General features: G+C 36.4%; 1 protein-coding gene across 1 annotated transcript in view; it reads right to left on the bottom strand.

The window, feature by feature from the left end:
- Window positions 1–869: 869 nt before the first annotated feature.
- Window positions 870–22,003, bottom strand: part of MDFIC (MyoD family inhibitor domain containing) — a 91,462-nt gene continuing 70,328 nt past the window's right edge. Inside the window, exon 4 of the mRNA XM_015134771.3 lies at window positions 870–4,193. Coding sequence (XP_014990257.1) covers window positions 3,946–4,193 — 248 coding nt within the window. The 3' untranslated portion in view covers window positions 870–3,945. The remainder of the gene's footprint in view (window positions 4,194–22,003) is intronic.

Raw genomic sequence — 22,003 nt, 5'->3', positions numbered from 1 at the left:
GCACAAAGAAAACACTCATCGCAGTTTATTGTATGGGCATATTGGAGATGAAGGGTTGAAAGGATTTTGTTTTAATACCCAATGCTTGATTATAAAAGTGTGGAACAAACCCTATTAATATATTACCCATTGTTTAAAACAAAAATGATATGTTCTGCTGTATTAGTGTAAAAGAAAACAAACTGGATATTATGGTATTTGATGAAATTTTCTGTCACCAGTCAGATTAGATATAACAATCCTACAGACCTACAAATCACAAGTAATTGGAAGGGGCATAAAGGTCTTGAATAATTTGAAAAATAGTCTTATGAATAAATAACTTGGTTAATTAGGCAGTTAGGTAAATCTAAACATTTAAGTATCATTCAAGAAGGCAAGATACAGAGTCTCTGGGCTCAAGTCTTATTTATGTTAGGCAGTGATGTTTGACTCTTATAACATTAGAATCTAGGGCACTGACAGAGTTTGTATGGATAAAGAATGGAAAGTTATTACATAAGGTTGCCTTGGTTACTCCTTGAACTGCTCAGATAACATTAACTACCCAGGTGAGGAAAATGGATACAGTTGATACACTGTAAAAATGAAAAAATAACTTTCTAAATAAAAAGTCTTCTCCTAAATAAAGTCATACTGTACTGTTTTAGTTAGATGCTAACTGCAAAGCATTTACAAAAATTGTGCCACTATATGCCCTACATGGAAATTCTTCTGATTTATTTTTGAGTGAAATTCATTAAATCTAAGACTCAATTTCATAGATGTTCGAGCATTTTTGCATTGGTTTTTAATCTCGGCACATATTGTAAAATTACCTTAGTTTTTCTAAGTGGAAATATAGTTCCAAAGTAAATAAATGAAATTAATTTACTAAAACGATGTAAAAAACTTGTATTTTGACATATTATAAATTTTTAAAAGAACACTATGTTTTGAAATCACATGTCAATGATCATTTACACCATAAACTGATCGATATTTTTCATAGTTCATTTATGGACATGAGTCATGTGATTTACATAAGAAGACTCGGAAATCTTCAGACAGGGATGAAACAGGATAAAGACAACATACAGGTTTTAACTTATGGTTGAATTCTTTCAAATATTAGTCAATATGTCAATTAGATATAAACATATGGTAAAGCAAAATAAAGAACTCATTTAAAAAAATTTTCAAAATAGTGTATTCAGGATAATACAAGTCCAGTTTTAAAACATTTTAAAAGCCTTTCCACATTTAAAAGGACACTGCCTATAACTATAAATTCTAGCACTTAGTCATGATAGCCATACAGTTCAACAAAACATTTTACATTAAGAAATCATAAGATATATTGAAACTATTTTCACATTTGCCTACTTTTCCTTTTTCTGTCTTCCTTTTAATTATACAAGATACTTTATGGAATGACTGTCTGGAGAAGACAAGAGGAAACGTACTATGAACATAAATACAAAAATAAAATTCTGGTATCCATTAACATTCTCTGTTATGGAGAAACATTATTTCAAATGTGCTAATATTTTCATCACAAATTGTGGCAGTATATGTTTAAATATTAGACTAATCACTTGGTTGAAAAACTGCATATAAAAAGCCAAATATTCTAACAATTCCAGGTCATTAGGAGGTTTCATGTGTCTATAAACAGATGATATTCTCACCTCCTAACATATGAGCATAAGTTAATTTTGGGTATATGTAAATATTTAGATTGTGGCTACTGTAAAATAGTACAAAGATTTCCTTGTATTTTATGTAACAAATGAATTAAGTTCTTTAGAGGAGAAAAATGAAGACAGTTATTTACCAGAATTATATTCAGATCCCCAAATTTAAAGGTTTTGTATGTGTGTATGTACGTATAAGTAGCAATAAAAGAAAGATTCAAAAGTTTGCTAAGTTTTTTCTTTTTTAAGCCCTTTAAGTAATGATATAACTAGAAACTAGGTTTCATCTCAAAGGAAAAACCACAGGTGATATTCTCATGCTTCAGGTTAAAAACCTCTCTTAAAAGGCTAGGTTTGTGAAAGGCTTCCTAAAATTATGCTTCTGTTGTTACTATCAATGTGATATTCAGCCAGAAAAATTAAAAATAATTATTAATCCCAAAGCATACTTTCAAAATTTCTACAAAGAAGTATATTAAATCAAACCAAACTACAATTTTAGAGAGATCAAACTGAGTAGGAGAGTGCATGGTATGAAAATTTACTCTCCCTTTCATCTAAGCCACACAGTCTCTACGTCTCAATAACTATATAATTAGTCTTGTAATTGACTGATTTCTTTGCACTTAAGGATCATTATAACCTGCCATATTAGTTTAATTTAACATAAAGTTGTAATACAGGAATCTGGTCACAGTAGTGGATGTCTAGATTTCTTCTGCTTTGAAAAGAATGATTTCCATTTATCTGTGTTTACAAAAAATAGCAATGCTTAAGAAACAAACCAAAGTAAACAACTAAAATGCTCTCATCCCAAAAAGACCTAAAGCTCTCAAATAAATGAGAGCCTTTGAATAACTCAGAACACTGGGATTTTAATATTAAAAATTTCCCAATTTAAATGAAATGTGTCAGAGTACTCAATCTTCTTTATTAAATAGAGCTATTTTACTAAGGCATTATGTTTTCATCAAAAAAGTATGATAACATTTAAATTATGTGTAAGAAAATGCATACTTTTATTAATTTGAACTTTATAGCTTTTTTAAAAAGCTGTATTACTGCAACTAATAACAAAGGATGCTGAAGGCACTGTTCTTTTAACTGGTTAAGTGCAGGCACGATTTAGGGTGTCCATCTAAAACTTTGTCAAAAATTGAAATAATTCATTTAAATACCAGATGAATCACTCATTCTAAGAGCGTCTTCAAATGCCACATTCTCCCTGAAGCCTTCCTGAATATTCTGGTAGCAATTTTCTGCGTATTCCAACAGCTTTTTGAGTTTATGTCTCTTATAATCCTCACTTCAGTATGCCTTGTGGTATGGTTCATTCTTTACAGACCTCCTTAGTCTGCTAAATCTCATGTTTCTGTGGACAGGAGTGGAACTGTATCTATCTCCACAGTCTGAGGAAGAGAGTCTACACAGTAGGCATTCAGCATCTGTTAAACAAGCGGAGAAGGTAAGGGAGAGAGATCAGCACTGGTTCCCAACTATTATGTGGATTTGTTTCCTAAAGTTTCTTTTAAAATAAAGACTGGTTTATTTATTTACATATTTATTTATTTATTTAGAGATGAAGTCTCGCTCTGTCACCCAGGCTGGAGTACAGTGGCACAATCTCAGCTCACTGCAACCTTCAACTCTTGGTTCAAGCAATTCTCCTGCCTCAGCCTCCCAAGTAGCTGGGATTACAGGCACCTGCCACCACACCCGGCTAATTTTTTGTATTTTAGTAGAGACGGGGTTTCACCATGTTGCCCTCGCTAGTCTCGAACTCTGAGCTCAGGCAGTCTGCACACCTTGGCCTCCCAAAGTGCCAGGATTACAGGCGTGAGCCACTATGCCTGGCCAAGACTGCTTTCTTTTAATCACGAATAGATACATATCAAATAAACTGCCAGGTTTAAATACTCACTGAAAAATAATATATTTGGAGCAAAGGGCTCCTGAGAATGGTTAGAAGAAACAGAAATACCAGTAAAAAGGAGAAGACATTTAACATTTGGGGAGGGGGGTGTCAAAATGTCCCTAAGTTATTGTAACATATTAAGAAGTTTATAAAACTAGTTAAAGTAGTTAAAATTTCACATATTAAACCATGTAGATTCAGTTAAAGTAAAAAGGCTTTCAGAGATTATTACAATAATGAGTTAACAGTGCAAATTCCATGTTGTTTCATGAGAATCTTACAATGTGCTTTTCTTCCCCCCAAAAGTAAATTTTTAAACACTCTCCAGTTTTAACACAAACAAAAGATAAATATTTATGAAGGAAAACAAATTCCACAGCATTCCATACAGATTTCCAAGCAGTCTGATGATTCACAACAGGCATCCATGATGCCACAGTCCATATCACAAGGGCAGTTACAGTCATCCCCCATCTCATCTCCACAGCAACAGCAGCAGGCTTCTGAGGTGCAGATGCCACAAGACGCTTGTCCCAGGACAATATTGCAGAGGGTCAGGAATTCGCAGAACAAGCAAGCCAGGATACAGTGGACGCAACAATCTTCATTTTCAGTGGTAAGGAGACCATGTAGTGAGAAAAAGGAGGAACACAACATGGTTATCAATAGATTCAGTAAGAATTGAGCAAAATAGTTAAGTCATCCACAACCCAAATGAAGTTTGCTTTGTGAGCTGGAAGCTCAAAAAGGAGCTTAAGTTAAACTCTAGATGAGTGATCTTTAGAAGTAGATACTTAGTTCGGAAAAAAAAAAAAAAAAGTATTGTGTGTATGCACATGTGTTCACATGTGTTAATTACTCTCACAAACTGTGCAATGGCTCTTGGTCCTAGATACCACTTCTCTATGCTTCTTATCCACCTTTCTATATGCTATTGCTCTTTATAACACTGGGCTAAAACAATTGCATTTTAGTTATTAAAGTCCTTCAGAAATAGAAATTTCCTTCAATTGCTCCACCCCACCTGCTCTAAAATTGAAAAAGAACAAATTTACATATGAAATATTTGATGTATTATTGAAAAATTAATTCAATAGTTAAACCAGAATCCATTAAGACTTCACTTTCCAATACAAATGATTCAATATCATGGTTTTAGGCCTTTTATTTCACAAATATTAAATAAAAACAGTGAGACTCTCTGGTTGGGTCCAACTATTGTTTCTAGAAGGGTTCTTCTGCCTACTTCTGACAAAGGAATTTATACCTTAGCAAATGTGAATAATGACACAGTAACATTGCTTTCCCACTTCCTTTGGTGGCAAAGAACTTTAACATCTCTGTTACCGCCTGACACATCTCTAATAATGCCTCTCTAAACAACAATGTTCACTAAACTTCATAAACTGATAACGTTGAGAAATCAAACAGATTATAATTTAATACATTTACATTCTAATGTTCTAATGTCCATTTCTTTATAATTCTGGGGCAAGTGAAAGGAGTAATGGAAGGAAATTTCTATTTCTAGATAACTTTAACACATGTAATAACATCATTTAAAACCAATGTTATAAGACAATTGCCTCATATCAGAAATAGTTGTGAATTTTTACCAGAGTTAATTCTGGGTTATTTTGTGTGGGTTCCTTGTTTTTTGTTTTTGTATTTTGTATAATATAAGTTTTAATAAGAAGATTCCACTTCCTACAATAGCGATAAGGCACAACCACCCCACCCTCTTCCCATTGTCACATGTCCTTTGTGTTTCTGTATTTGGCATTAAAATTAAGTGCCTTTGATGGAGTGTCAGCAAACTGTGAAAACCAAAGATGAAGGAAAGAAAACCAGCTTGTTGCATGGCAGCCATGCTATAATACAAAATCATGCACTTCTCTATAGAATGCCATATAACTGCATGTAGATGTGAATTGACAGAATTCCTCTACTACAGATTCCTCGGCTACAAATGCTTCAGGTAAGGAAAAACAAACACCAGCGTACCTACGGCAGTCTCTTAACTCTACAGGCCTATACCTAAGCATCCCATCATAAACTCCCTAACTCCTTGAACACCCCCTCGTTTCTCTGCAGATTCTAACTTTGTAGAGAATTCAGAGGATGAAAGGAGAAAATGTGGAAACACAGTCATACACTCCACCTGCCAGATGGTGAAAAGGAGGAAGGGGCAGAGAGAACTCAAAAGGGAATTTCCAGAGTTGTGTTTGCAGAATTAAAGGCTAAAAGGACACACTGTTCTTTCCTTTTTTTTTTAGTGCCAAGCCCACTTTTACATATGATGGTCCATGCAGCAATTGGAAAAACAAAAACAGAGTTGGGAGAGTTTTCAGGTTTCTCCATCTTCCCCTAATATTGATTTCTGGTAGTAACAAATCATTTCAGGGGAACTCTAAAATCAACCTACATGAATAAAGGCCCATGACCTTACAACGTTCTGGATTTGTAGACAGTGTCCGTGGTTTCCCTTTATCAACACTATTTCCATACTTTCATCTCAGCATCTGTCTTATATGACTCAATTCAGTTGAGTTTTTCCAGAATTACATTATCATAATGATTTGTGAATATTTGAAATGTTATAAACAGCTAGCTTCATTATGACTTAGAAGATATTGTTTAACTGGCATCAAGCCAGTTTTATTCAATGTACCTTCAAGTGAATATCCATATTATCTAATTCCAATAATACCTCACTGAGACCTTAACTTTCTATTCCACCATGCAATGCTTAAATATCAAGATTGAGAGAGGGACTCAACAAAAACCCACTTGACATTGAAGAACCTTTAACAGAATGTTTTTAAAAGCCTAAGAGTAGTTATTGATTACGTAAATTATTTATATACTAGTCATAAAATTTATCAGACATAGAACTACATATAATGGGTCTATCCATTTTAAAGGGGAAAGAATGTCTTGTCCAGTCTTAGAAACAGATGGTTACAATATTTTTGAAGCCTCCTTTAGTCCCTTCCTGAATCCATTTTCCTCTCCATAGAAGTAACCACTGTCTTAAATATTAAATATTAAATGATCTTTCCCTTGCTCTTTATTGTATTTTTCACAGCAGTACATGTGTACACACCCCTAAAAAATATACCAGAATGGAAAGTATACTTTACAAATTGCTGTGAGTAGCATCTTCTGCTCAACATCCTGCATTTGAGATTTATCTATGTTGATTCGTGTAGCTGTAGTTCAGTCATTTTCCAGGTGCATAGTATTCCACTGAATTAATAGCCAATGATTGATTTATCCATTCTATTATTTTTTATTTTTCTTTTTTGAGACAGAGTCTCACTCTGTCACCCAGGCTGGAGTACAGTGGCACAATCTTGGCTCATTGCAACCTCTGCCTCCCAGATTCAAGCGATTTTCCTGCCTCAGTCTCCCCAGTAGCTGGGACTACAGGTGCCCGCCACTATGCCTGGTTAATTTTTTGTATTTTTAGTACAGACAGGGTTTTACCATGTTGGACAGGCTTATCTCAGACTCTTGACCTCAGGTGATCCACCCGCCTTGGCCTCCCAAAGTGTTGGGATTACAGGCGTGAGCCATTGTGCCCAGCCTCATTCTACTATTTATGGATATTTTGGTCATCACCAGTGTTGTTGCTGTTCCTAACATGGCTGTTCTTAACATTGCTGTTTGAAACAATCTTATCCAGGTCTCCTAACATACATGTTACGTAGCCAGCAGTAGGATGGTTGGGTCACAGGCTTGCTCATCTTTAATCTTATTAGATAATGCCAAATTTGTTCCCAAGATTGTTGCTCCAAAATTTAGTCCCACAAACTAAGTATGAGAGTTCTCATTCTCCACATTCTCACCAATCTTTGAAACCATCACAATTTAACATGTGCAAGTTGTGTGTGAAATGGTATCTCATGGTGGTTTTATTTTGCCTTTCCTTGTTTCCTAATAGGTTTGGACATTTTTTCATGTTCATCGGCCATTCATGTTTTCTCTTCTTTGAAGTGGGTGTTCGGCATGTTCATGTTTTTCCCTAACTTTTATATTGGGTTGCCTCCTTTTTCTTACTAATTTGTAAAAGTTTTTCAGATATTCAAGATACTGGTCCTTTGTTAAATATGACCGTCTTCTATCAGAATGTGACTTAATTACAATAAACTAACAAAAGGGAGATAAGTTAACTTTTGAACTCAGAGAGTTTAAGGTGAGGAAGGGAAAGCCAAATTAAATCTTGTTTGATAACACTGGATATGGGATTACATGGCTGAGGAAGTTAAGTGGCAAAGAGAAAAATCTGATAGCTGATCAGCAAAAAGGAGGAGAGGTGTTAGTAAGATTTGATAGCAAAATGAAACAAAAAAGTTTTAGTGTCTGATTCAAAACAAGGAACTCAGCTATGCCAATGACAGAAAGGGGGAAGAAACCAATAAGCAATCAGAAGAGAGAGATTGGATGTGATTGGTGTGAGATCAATAGCCTTGAGGATGAAGAGAGATGGGCGTGACATTCCAAACTAAACCACTAGTTGCCTCCCATAGGATATATTCATTTGAGAATTAATATTTCTTCCAGATTTTACACTATAATGACACATGTCATGAAGATTTTAAAAGTCTTAAGCCAAGAAATGAATCTGTTATAACTCCTACTTTAGTAAACAAGATTTACAAATTAATTTGCCTGTTAAAATATCATTTTATTTTTAGTAGACAAAGAATTTTTTTTAAGTTCTTAGGTCTAAATAGATCAAACACTCCTTTGCTAACTTCTCTTCTTCAACAAAACCTGTTTTCTATAACTGATTGGTGTAAGTGGTTACTTTACTAGAATGGGAGCTCTAGCTTTAATGCAGGAGAAGTATTTACTTGCTGTTTTCAAAATTGAGAAACATATTATCTTAAAAGTAGAGATGTTTTCATCAATTTTTCATTTTTTTTTAAATGGAAACTTACTTTGTACTAAACTCCCTTTTAAGGTCTTTATAAATATTGATTAATTTTATTCTAATAATACTCCTAAGAAGTCATACCAGTATTATGCGTATTTTACCAACACAGAGACTGATTCACAGAAAATTTAGGAAATTTTCCCAAGGTCATAGAGGGAGTGAGTAGCAAAAACAGGATCAGGACCCAGACAGTTAACCTCCTGAGACCATGCTCTCAGTCAGCAAGCTATGCTGCTGTTACAGGAGTGGGTCACTTCTGACACTTGGATAATGCTCCTTGGAGGAAGATCAGTTACAAATCCAAAATTTTCTGCTGATTTGTTTTGTTCATCTATCTGTTTGTAGCCTTGGTTCATGTTCCTTTTCTTTTTTAAAAATTATTCTGAATTTTAGTTTTAACAAAAAGTTGAAAGTAAATGTTACCCTTCAATATGTAAGAACAAAGTCATCACTAAGTTGAAGAATTAATAAACTGCCAGTTGCATTGTTAAAATAGACATAAGAGAGAAGGCAGTGTGGAGAGAGATGATGTCTCAAGCAAAAGAAACAAATCTATAAATTTAAAACATAAATTTAAGGACTGTAGCTACATGATCAAGAGCTCCATATGCAGTAGCTCTTCATGTAAATATTAAAACTTACAAAATGGAGACATTGTTTTAAAACATAAGTCCTTTATAATTTACTAGAAAAGTACTCTGGGTTACTCTGAAAAACCAAATCTATTAACAGGCATCTAAAGAAGCCGCAAACCAAAATGCATTTACAAGCTCATAGAGATGTTAAACAAGATGTACCAGAAACACATTCATATTCTTATTTTTTAAATAGAGAAATATCTAGACATTACAACAAAAATTAGCCAAAAAAGGTTCCTTAAATCCTACCAAATCTTTAAATGATCTGATTGTTATTCCTTGCCAAAAATCTTTTTTTTTTTTTTTTTTTTTTTTGGTGGGTCTCTTTATAAAACCCTTCTATTTGTAACCTTCTATTTCTGTCATAGTTTGACTGTGACTCAGGGTAATGAAAAGGTTAAAATAAACTAAGAAAAAACAGTTGTTATAGTTTCTATCCCTGCCACTGCCAACAGGAATCAAGAATCATAAAAGGCATGCTAATGATGGTTTTATTTGAGGCAAAGAGAAGATCATAAGAATGATCAAACTTAAGAAGGCTTGAATAGAGAAACAAACTTTTTTTTAAAAAAATGGGTCCTCTGCATCCATGTGGCTTGCAGTCAGGAATCATCTTTTTCCCCGTTCTTGAGATTTCAGTTTTTATGGTTTTATTCAGTCAGTATTTACAGTTTTTGCCAAGACTGTTTAACCTCTGAGAAGTCCACTGGGTTCTGGGAAAGGTGCCTGTCCAAAACTGGGCCAAGCAAGAATTGCACAATTCAGTGTACTTAGAGGAGAACTCAGCACAAGACTGGCAGCTACTGTAAATTTAGGAAAACAAAGTAACACTTCAGAAGCCAAGTAGCTAAAAGGAGAGCATAAAAGGAAATCTTTACCATGTTTGATTTAAAAAGCAAAACAAAACCACAAAAGCTGTGATGAATTACTGAAGACACAACCCCAAACAAAATCTTTGAGTGCTACAAAAGGTCATCAATGTTATGCTCAGGCAGCTGGCCTATTATCTGGAGAGCTCCTAGCTCCTCAACAGCATTAAAGTAACAATTGGAACTGACTTCAACAGCATCTTAGAAGTCTGGTGACAATGTCTGTGACTGATCCCAGGAACTCTGTGCTGCTGAAAATGAGACTGAAGACTAGCTTTTGTAAAAACAAGTAAGTTGATAATGAAATTCTCCCAAATGAGACTGATACCTGATCAATATGTGGCCAAATTACACCAGGGGATATGAAGAATGCAGTTTATCAAAGTGAAAGGAACCCTGATTGAGTCACCAGAAAACTACACAATAAACTCAGCTCTCCTCTAAACAAGCCTGTTTTATCTCTTTCATTTCCTCCTTTTAAGATGTGGTATGACAGGTGCTCTGAATTTCCTGGAACAGAGATACCAAACGGCTACAGTGGAGTACAGGAAAGGACAGACAGCAGAGAATTCGGAGAATAACCCACAACCCATTTTTAAGAGAATACAGATTGAATGGGTCTTATCTCATTTCTAATAAAGTTTCCTATGAAATAAGATGCTTGAAAGTACTTTCTTAATCAAATCCCCATCATGTAAGTTACATGCTGAGAAACAATGGTTTATTAGCATTTATCAGGCCAATAATATGCCAAACAAAGACCGCGGATTAGAACATGAGCAATAAGAGTTACGTGTATTTAATAATTTAGGAAATTGCTTTGAGGTCAAACCTGACTCTGTAGCTTTAAGATCAATGCCACAGAGCACCCCCAGTTGTTCCCCATTCTTTAGCTGCTATGACTGTCATCTGCCCAGTGGTGGTATAACAAGACTCTGTGCAAAAGTCTGACTAGGTGAAGGCTTTCCTCTTCCTAGATACTGCTTTACTGCGACTGTTCTTTCCCAATAGGAAAATCAAAAAGCAAGCTAGAAGCGGGCTGTGGTTATCCTGAATCACAGCCGAGATGGCTAAGTGAGCATCTAGCCTCTGTAAAAACCCAGCTGCGAGGGACCAGACACAGACATCTCTGGGGAGTTCTGCTCCTCAAGTGTGTGGGGGGGTGGGAAATGTTTACTAATACCACACGGTAGCTCAGCTCCAAGTAGCTCTGTGTCTCCAAGACAGAGGACGCACAGCACTTCTGGCCAACAGCCCTAGCCTGACCTGCTGCCTGAATAAACTGGCCTAAAGTGAGCCTCCTACACAGAACGCTCTGGCACAAAACTCTCCCGAGAGGCCACACATCTTAGCCAGAATCCAGTCAACATTTTCCTAGTGGGGAACAAAGTGAGCTGGGTCAGGAGGTAAAAAGAAAGTTAGAGAAGAGCTACGTTTTCCACTGCAGGACAAAGAAAACCATACTTTGGGAAATTGAACAATAATCTTTACTATTATCTTTCCTCTCAACAAAGTCAAAAAGAAACTAGGAAAAAACACAGCACTGCTCTCCCACACCCCACAAAGTGACTCCTCAATTAGTTTCCTACCACATGTGCAAATCCTAGAATCCATCTCCATCCTATGGGAGGTGCTTTTGTATTTTAAATGACAGCAAGTGGATAGCACAGATTTTTTTCCTTCTATATGTTTACCTTGTTGCCTGATCTGTGGTTGATTCCTTAAATATTCCAAACTCTCAGAGAGATCGAATCCAGTAATTGTTGGTCATGACTTAACTCTAGCACTGGTTAAGTAGTCCTTTCTAAAGAGATGCATTTTACAAAGTCTAGGAAGCTAGACTGGGGGGAGGTAGTTCACGCCTGGAATCCCGAGGTGGGCAGAATCCCAAGGCGGGCAGATCCCTTGAGCCCAGGAGTTTGACTACCGTGGGCAACATGACAAAACTGTTTCTACCAAAAAAAAAAAAAAAGAAAAAAAAAATAGCTGAGTATGGTGGCGAGTATCTGTAGTCTCAGCTATTTTGGGGAGCGGGTAGGGATGGCGGGGGGTGGGGTGCTAAGGTAGGAAGATCACCTGAGCCCCAGGAGGTCGAGGCTGTAGTGAGTCATAATCATGCCACTGCACTCCAGCCTGGTGTCAGAATGAGACCCCATCTCAAAAGCAAAACAAAGTCCAGGAAATATGTATATACACACATACACTAGATAGATAGGTAGATCTCAGAAAATATTTTAATTCTTAGAAGCTTAACACAGAAATCTGAAGAGAGGTAAAAGTTTAGTTATTGGAAGTGCTTATTTAAATTCTTTTACCTAGAAAGTCAGTTTTTGGGCAGAAAGGAGGGAAACAAAGACTAGAAAATATCAATGGTGCAAATAATATTTACATTCACTTACTGAATCTCTACATTTTAAGATCACAAGCTTAATAGCTGGTAATAACATTACTGTCCTCATAGGGTTATGATGAAGATTAAAAGAGATAATGCACATTAAGTACTTAATAAAGGATTTAACATGCAAGTGCTTACTAAATATTATTACTGTGACAGCTGTGAAGTTGATAGCAAAATATTTATTCCAGGAAAACCACACCTCTCCACCTACCTATGTTCCATTTACTCTGGTTACCACACTGACATGGGGCCATATTCTATTTTAACCTAAGGAGGTTTGTAAAAGACTCTGACCACAGCTCAAACACTTGAAAGAATGAACCAAGAAGGCAACTCTAAGAAACAGAATTTGCAGAGGAGTGAAGCATCAACCTACCCAGAGAGACTTAGTAACCTTGTGTTTGGCTACAGCAGATGATTTAAAAATAATAACCTATTTTTTCCATATTTCAATTATTATCTATTTATCTTTTCCAGAGACTAGAAAGCAAAAACAGTAAAACTATACTTTACTGGAACCTATTCGGTGCTGGCTATTTTCAGTTGGCCAGTTGAAATACTTCTAATATAACAAGTTTAAATAATAACAAAGTTGAATATAATTTCTGGATAATAAAATATACTTTAGATCTTAAACACATTTTCCTAGAAAGGATCAATGTGCAACAGTTCACTCAAGTTGGTAACAATACCATTTATGGTTACGACAAAAATACATGCAAGTACATCCTCTAGTTTTAATGAAAATGCATATTGGGGTCAAAATAATCCAAAATATCTCTCCCAAATGCTTAATATATTTTCCAATTTTATTTTCCCAACTGTGTTTATTGCACAGTTCACATTTCGCTTCATCTCTTTTTCATTTGTCCTTGGCATATACATTGTGCAAGTTACAAATGAAAATAAACCAGTTTTGTCTTGTTAACAAAACTTAAACCATAATGTACCCACTGGGTGATTCTGTAAAACGTGATGATGATGATGATGATGATGATGATGATGATGATGAGTAAAATAACACCCTGGTCATATCCAATGTTTTCCATCACTGATATTAGCCTATTATAGAGATGCACAGGGTTGGCTAGGCCACCTAGGACATAAGGTCTTTATGGCAGCATGGGAGGAAACAAATACACTAAAAGAAGGCTGACTGATGCTGACAATATTCACACGACTGGGATCATACACAACAATTCTCCAGGCACTTGACCAGCCAGGGCTCAGCAAGAGTCCAAAGGGCACTTTTGCAATCCAAAGGGCTGAGAGGTCCCCAGCAGTGACTGTTCCTGTAGGACCCCTGGAGGCAGGGGCAGCATCCCCAGCAGGAGGTACAGACCTCACACAGGCAGGAGGAGCCTCGCCTGAGAAGACCCAGGATGCACTCCCCAGCCCCTACAGAAGAGACAGGCCCCAACCAAAGAAGCACAGCGGTCTAACAGACAGGCCAGGCAAGATGAAGCGAAGCAAGCAGAGTGAAATGTTACAGCGAAATGAGACACCAGAGCACGTTTCAAAGCAGTGCACAGGAGGTAAATCCTATTATTTATGGAATTAATTTGTGAATCAACGATGGCATTGTTACTCTTTGCACATCCCTCCCTCTCCACCCATGTTATCTACTAATACCATTTGATTTTTTTAAGGCACTATTGCAAGCCTCAGATGAACAGGACAGCATGACATTGAAATTATAAGGTATAAATACCTCCGCCTTCATTTAGTGTACAAACAATTCCAGAGCCAAAAACAATCTATGAACATGTTGTTTGCAAGTATACTCTAAAATTGCTGAAAACAGATAAACCTAGTTTTCTCATGCAATAAAAATTTTGTGGCCTGGTGTATTATTACTTTAAACTGGGGAAAATAAGATAAAAATTAAAACCCTCTTCCTGAGGTGCTTCCAAATTCCCTGCGTTTCATCTGAGCCACCCCCTAACTGAGTTATTCCTGTCACAGCTCATTACCTCCTATTACCATTTGGGCAAGCTAATTCCAGAACTACAAAAAGAAAGGGTTGTAAGTGTCTGTGGTTGTTACTGCTGTTTGTTTGGTTTAAATAAGGCTATTAGCAACAGGGACACAACATAGTGGGGGCACAAAAACAAAGGTATTTCAATTAATGATCACCCTTCCATCTTCATAAGTGGCAAAGACAGCCAAGTATTAGTGTATGTATAGGGACTGTGATGCTGGAAACTTAAAACCAGCTTTTTGGTCTTGGCTCTGTCACTACTTGGCTGAGTGAGTATCTTGAACAGGTCATTTCACTTGGTGTCGACACACATACAAGGAAAGGGAAAATGCTCTTTAAGTCTGTGTCAAGCTCTAAAGTTCTAGGAATATATAATCTATTTTCTATAACCAACAGATAGTTAAATCTAGCACAGGGCATTTTCTTGGCCTTGAACAGGACCATTACTGGGTTTAATGCAATATTCAAAACAGAACGGAAAGTTAATTAATGCTGAATACAAGTTGACTGTAAGTTGGCTAAGCCCCAGGAGCAAATAGCCATACTGTGCAGAACCCCACAAAGACAGGGCCTTGCCTGCCTTGTCGTAGATACTGAATGTGGGCCTGGAAAGTAGGCGTCAGATAAATGATGGCTAATGGTCAAAGTGTAAACTGTGTACTCTGGTCCATTAAAGACATTAGAGGCACATGGAATTAGCCACAGAAGACTCTCTAAGAGTGCTGAGTTTATAGGAAGTGGAAAAAAAAAATGGAATAAATACAGTCTTCATTCCTAACCAGCACAGGAGCCTGAAGACAATGCCTTCATAGTCAAATGTTCATTCAACAAGTCTTCAATGAGCATTTGACTACAAGTCAGATTCTGCCCAAACTTCAGAGACAAAGATTAAGGAACGTAAAGTGTAGGTAAATAAAAATATAGTTACGATACAGTGTGATAACAGTTGTGATTTGGACAAACACATCGTGCTGGTGGAGTAAGTAATGAGTACATTTATTTCGTTTTTTGGTCCTTTTTTTTCTTTTTTCTTTGTGGAGAACAGCTTCTCACTATATTGCCCAGACAGGTCTTCAACTCCTTGGGTTCAGGCTATCCTTTTGCCTCTGCCTCCCTAAGTGCTGGGATTACAGGCATGAGCTACTAGGAGTATAGGCGTGAGCCACCATGCCCAACTGGAGTAAATAATGAGCAAGGAGTGTTACATAGTAAGTGCCTCGCAGGCATTACCTCTGCATCACAGACAATCTCATAAGGTGAACATTTGGCTCATTTTATAGGTGAGAAACCTGAGGTTCAAAATCCTTATATAGTGGCTTGAGGTGCAAAGCTACTAAGGGGAGTTCTGGTATTCAAATTTAGATCTATGTGATTCCAAAGGTTGTTCTCATCACCAATATATAGTTTCCCATATTTTATTGTATTTTTAAAATTTTTATTTAGCAACATTTTATATAGTGCTTACTATATTTCAGGCACTGCTATAAGTAGTTTATAAATATTTACTCACTAAACTCTTAGAATAATTGTATGAGATAAATGCTATTATTAACCCCATTTTACAGATGAAAGACTGAGGCACAAATGGATGGAATATCCAATATCCAATTCAGACCTGTAAGATGGACCTCTGAAAGGGGAGAGGAGAGAGCATAGGGTAGAAGGAGAAAGTAAGGGTGATTCCTGGGCTATGTCTTAAAGAAGAAGACTATGTTAGATGAAATAAAAGCAAAGATTGTTCCAGTCAGTGGGGAAGTTATGCAAAGACACAGAGGCAAGCAGACAGTTTTAGAGATGCCAGTGGCTCCATATTTTTGTTGGATCTAAAGACACCAGGTAAACATCTTCAACTTTCCATGTCAGAAATGAGGAAGCAGGAATGGCATGCAGCGATAATACAGTACCAATGGGGTCAGGCAGGAGGACTCTGAGGAAATACCAAGAAAGTGGGATTAGCATGCCTTGGTAAGACCTCAGATGAAGCAGTGATGAGAAGAGTGAAGCTTGACTCCCCTGGTTTCTGAAGCCATTTACTAAGGAAGAAATCCAGGAGGAAAAAGAGTTTGGTTTAAAATACATTGAGTGTGAGACTTGCTAAGTCTGGGGATACTCAAATGGAAATGTTCAAGAGGCAGCCAGAGACCATGATCTGGAGTTTGGAGGGTAGTTAGTCTGGGGCTAGGGGATTAAACATGGCTGAAACTGTCATAGTGAATGGGCTTATTCAGCCGCCCTGGGAGAATGTACTCAGTGATGAGGGATTCAAGGTAACAAAAGCATCTAAGGAAGGGAGGAGCTGGCAGAGGAGATAGAGGAGTAAACATGGAAGTAGAAACTCTAGGAAAGGGAGATCCCATGGAAGTGAAAGATAACAATATTTCAAGGTGGTTGTGTCAGATACTGTGTTTGGCCAGATAAATTATAGTGATGTGTTCGGGCTAGAAATGAATAGCAGTGACGTGAAGAGTACCGAAAAGTGAGGGAACAGGGACCACACATGCAGCTATCTTTCCAAGACATCTATTTGTAAACAGAGGGAGAAAACTGAGGATGCAGAGTCCATGAAGAGATACACTCCCACCTATACACACTCTCTACACATACATTTTTAGACAGGAAAGACTTACATATGTTCACTGTTCTCCAGAAGAAAGTTCAAACTGAATGCAGAAAGGGCCACTCAATGGAGTGAGTGTATGAAAAGATGGGCAGTGATGGGGTGTGTACTACAACAGGAAGAGCTGTATCTCCTCCTTTGAATGGAAGGTAAAAACAGGCTCAGAATTAGGTAAGTTTGTGGGTAGGGCCCAGGGTGGAGAGACCCTGAGGAAAAGCTGGATGGCCTCTTCTCCCCCTGGAGAGGGAGGGAAAGTTGCCAAGTGCTTCTTTAAAGAAAACAGCACCAAAATGAGATGGCCGCTGTGGAAAATGGGAGAGGGCAGGTCTGCTTGTCTTTGTAGTTCTCTGCTGTGTCCCCAAACTGTACCTAGAAGATTGTGGCACTTATCTGCCACAGAGTAAGTGCTCGAGAATGATTTGTTGCAGGAATGTGGGACATATTGAAGTTCTGTGGAGGGATTCTGAGGCTCTGTTGAGACCCAAGACCACACATGTGTAGTGATAGTGATTTTTACGGTTATCAAGGTTTTTTCAGGAATGTTTAGCTCCCTAGTATAGACAGGAGTTGAAAAGACAGATAATCCAGATTTTTGGTTCTGAAAGGATGGTATGCAGAATGACAGGGTCATAAGTAAGTCCAATGCTGGATAACGGGAAAAAAAATAACATATGGGAGGCCAGTTTTTTCTGTTTTTTTTTTTTTTGAGACAGAGTCTTGCTCTGTCATCCAGGCTGGAGTGCAGTGGCACAATCTCGGCTCACTGCAACCTCCGCCTCCTGGGCTCAAGCGATTCTCCTGCCTCAGCCTCCCAAGTATCTGGGATTACAGGCATGTGCCACCACACCTGGTTAATTTTTGTATTTTTAGTAGAGACAGGGTTTCGCCATGTTGGCCAGGTTGGTCTCGAACTCCCGACCTCAGGTGATCTGCCCACCTTGGCCTCCCAAAATGCTGGGGTTACAGGCGTAAGTCAGTGTGCCGGGCTGGGAGGCCAGTTTTAAACATATTTATACACATACATATATATATTTTTTCATGATTAATTAGAGTTCAAGAGCCAGTAGCTTCATACTTATTTCTAACTAAGGGTATAATTTTTAAAAGCAACAGGAACAAAAAAACCAAAGGCACTTGATTAAGAAACAAAACAGGACTTCTCTACAAACTCCAGCACACTGGCCTGGGCATACAGCAGACCCTTAATAAACACCTGTTGACTCCATGCAATTCAGTTTTATGGCCTAAGGTAATGATGGCTTTTGGTTTTAGCTTCTCCTGTCACTCCACAGTACACATTTCCTAGGAGATATCTACCATAGATGTTAAAATGTTCTTTCTAAAATAACTACTTTTCTGTCATTCCAAAAATGCAATTTCTGCATCCTTCCCTGAGCATAATTATTAGGAAAAAAATAAACTTCAACTTCTAGTGTCAACTTCAAATTATGTTATGTTATGATGATATTATTCCCCAAGAGGTCCAGTTCCTCCAGTTTGATTTCCCAAGAGAAGTTATAGTGGAAATTTGGGCAGGTTTAATATTTCTTTGGAAAACTAGTATATTAATCCATTTTGCTCTTTTCTTTCAATTATCTTCACATTTGCCCCAAACTCCTGGATTTCTCAGTCTTCTAAGAGACAACTACTATTTATTTGTATGAATATTTTTTCTCCTTCAAAGTGAGCAGAATGATTAATATCCTTGAGCAAACTACTTAATAATTATTCAATTTTATTCTTCTAATTGCCTCCTACATCCACTTGAGAGGATGTCTACCATCTTCAATTTTTCCCTTCAGTCAAGTATACGAGAGGAAGGAAAGCTGGTACAAATTACCAGAGTCCTGTGTTTGGATGGGGGCCTGAGGCCACACTATGTTGCATATCAATTAAAATCCCATGGGAAGATTTGCCTGAAAACCCTGAAAAATATGTGTCACCAGGTTGTTGACTTCGAAGTACTTCCTCTGTTTTCTCTTGTACTTATTTATGGAAATTTAAATTAAGACTATCTAAATTGTGGCATATAAAACCCAATAAGTTCATTTTCTCCGTTCTTCTGCATCCTGGCATTGCTGGCTATGCATTGGTAAAAACATCACATTAAAATGCAAACATGAAAACAAGTTACTTAGGGATTTAATATTTAACACAGTTTTTTAAGGTGAGAAATTGAGTATGTCCTTTATTATTTCAATTTAATGTAAGCAAAAAGAAGCTGTTCAAAAAAAAAAAATCTGTGTTCTCTGCATTGTGAAAATTACATACAGAAATGCAAATTTATAAAATGTGTATGTTACAAAATAAATTACTTTTACTATAAAGAATGCTTTGGCTTCTGAGGGGCAAGAGCAGGTATTTTTAGTTTTCTGTGGTGTGCCACGGAGATAAAGTATTTTTAAATCCATAAAATAGAATACATAGGATTTTGAAGGAAACCAATTATGTTTAAATACAGGGACACATTCTGAGGAAGGAATCATTAGGTGACTTCATCATTGTATGAACATCAGAGAGTGCACTTACACAAATCTGGATGGTATAGTCAATGACATACTTAGGCTATATGGTATGGCCTATCATTCCTAGGCTACAAAGTTGTTCAGCATGTTACTGTACTGAGTACTGTAGGTACCTGTAACACAATGGTATTTGTATATGTAAACATAGAAAAGGTATGGTAAAAATACGGTGTTCTAATTTTATGGGACCACCATGCTATATGCGGTTCATAATTGAATGAAATGTTATGTGGCCCTATGACTATAGTAGACAATATTAAAGTTGACGTAGAATAAACATGTGCTTCTTTCTAAACACATTAATAACAAGTTCTAGTGGTGATCTGATAAGTACTATTTTAAAAGTAGCAATTGGTATAAATGATACTTCATGATTTCTGCAACAACTTTAATACATGAAAATGTCATCAACAAAGCCACAGGTACTATTAATACCACTGAAGTTTATTGCCTATGGGTATAATTGAGAGAAATACTAAATTTAATTTAAAGTTTATAAATTAGTGAAATTAAGTTGGTTATCTTTTCTCAGACTTAGCATTGGACCCTCCCCCAGTGCTAAGGCCCCGGAGCTGGAGGTTCATAAGTGAATCTTCCTAATACCTTCCTGGTGTATTCAACTTAAACCATCCATATTTTTAAAAATTCCCCTTACAAGAGTTTTTAAGAAATATGTCAACTTTAAACTATGAGGTTCCTTCTATACTATTTTACAATATATTAGTTGAGAATTATACCTATTAATTATAAAAGATTCTCAAAACTATAATAGTTTTAACACTATATGTAAGTAATTTAAATAGCAAAAGCATTTCTAAGAGAATTTAGTATTTCTAAGTTGCTTCAGTTAGTTTTGGGAGTCAGGATGGGTCATCTTGGAATGTAATTAAAAAAATAGCAAATAGCTAAATAAGTATGTATTTTGAAAGAATAATAATCAATTCAAATACCATGAGAATCTAATTGAATCTGGAAAGAAAAAATCATTGTTGAAAAATTCCGGGTGTTTATGGAGATTTTTGGAGCTATTTCTTTTAAGCTATGTACTTATAACTCACAAACATATAAGCTAAGAATAAAACTAAAAAAAAATTAAAATATTATTATGGAAAATGTCATTAATCACTGCCATAGGGTTTCCATAAATGGTAGTTAATAATTGAATGAAATCATGTAAAATTTGCAAGTGAAACAGGTAAGGGGAGGGGAGGGAGAGAAAGTATGAAATAGAGAAATGAGAGAAAAGAGGAAGGAGAGATGAAGAAGAGACATGGGGAACAGAGACAGTCAGACAGAGATATGGAAGGTGTACTTTGGAGTAGCAACCAAAATGAGATAACCAAAACTCTGGAAGTGGCAGGCTTGATCTGCAAAGGTAGATGCTCCTCCTACTAGAGCATAAAACAGTCACGCCCCTCGACATGAGTGGTACCCTTCTGTTCTTATTCCTTCGAAATCTTCTTTTTTAAAAACTTCATGTTCAAAATTAATTTTCCCCCAATATTAGCATACTCTATTCTTAAACATTTTGGTGTCAATTCAGCCAGGCAAACAACCGATATTTTAAGTATATATAGAGATGGAAGCACACAAAAAGAAATGGAAAGAAAATAGTAACAAAACGTTGGGGGAAAAACAGGTAATTTATAAAGGCACCAAAGGCAATAATGAAAAATACAGAATATAGTATCGTAAGAAGTAGTTTCAGTTAATGACAAAGAATATAAATATAATCCATCTAAGCTTGAAATTTAGAATGTTCTCCATTCTGCAGATTTCCAAAAGATCATGCGGCATTTGGACATGAATTAAGGCATGCATTACCCATCAGTATATTTCTTTAGTCCAGCTGATTTAAATATACTCACTCTTCCACCCTCAACAATGCAACTCATTTTTCTAAAAGGTAAAATATTTTAGCTAAAGTAAAATTCAGGCTAAAGCAAAATGCAAAATATAAAGAAAAGATTTTTATTTAACATGAGCATCTGAGATAAGGTTTTACTATAGGTGGTTATCTCAAATAACTGAAGTTGAAAGCTATATTCAATGAATAATACTCTAATACTACTTTTCTCTATGAATACCCTTTATAAACTACAAGACACTCATGAGTCATTAGACAGTTTTTGTCAGAAAATTCAAACATCCGGCACAACCTGTATTTTTCCCCAAAACTTCCTCCTCTGAATTGTAGTATTATGCAGTGTCTAGTGCTATTATTGTAACTAAGAAATAATTTTTTGAAATGGTTCTAAAATGAAATGGAAACTTTTAGTGTATTTTCCTCATCCCAAATGATAAAATATTTTCTTAGGTGGAAAGTCTCCAAAACTTGTAAAACTACTATGCCATATTCTACTGGTCATTTGAAAGAGCTCCATTTAAACAAATTTAAAGTGCCTCATGTGTGTAAGACACAGAAATGAAGGAGTCACTGTA

The sequence above is a fragment of the Macaca mulatta genome, chromosome 3 (assembly GCF_049350105.2).
Source record: "Macaca mulatta isolate MMU2019108-1 chromosome 3, T2T-MMU8v2.0, whole genome shotgun sequence".
NCBI classification, from domain to species: Eukaryota; Metazoa; Chordata; class Mammalia; order Primates; family Cercopithecidae; genus Macaca; species Macaca mulatta.
This window is presented reverse-complemented; position numbering and strand designations above follow the sequence as displayed.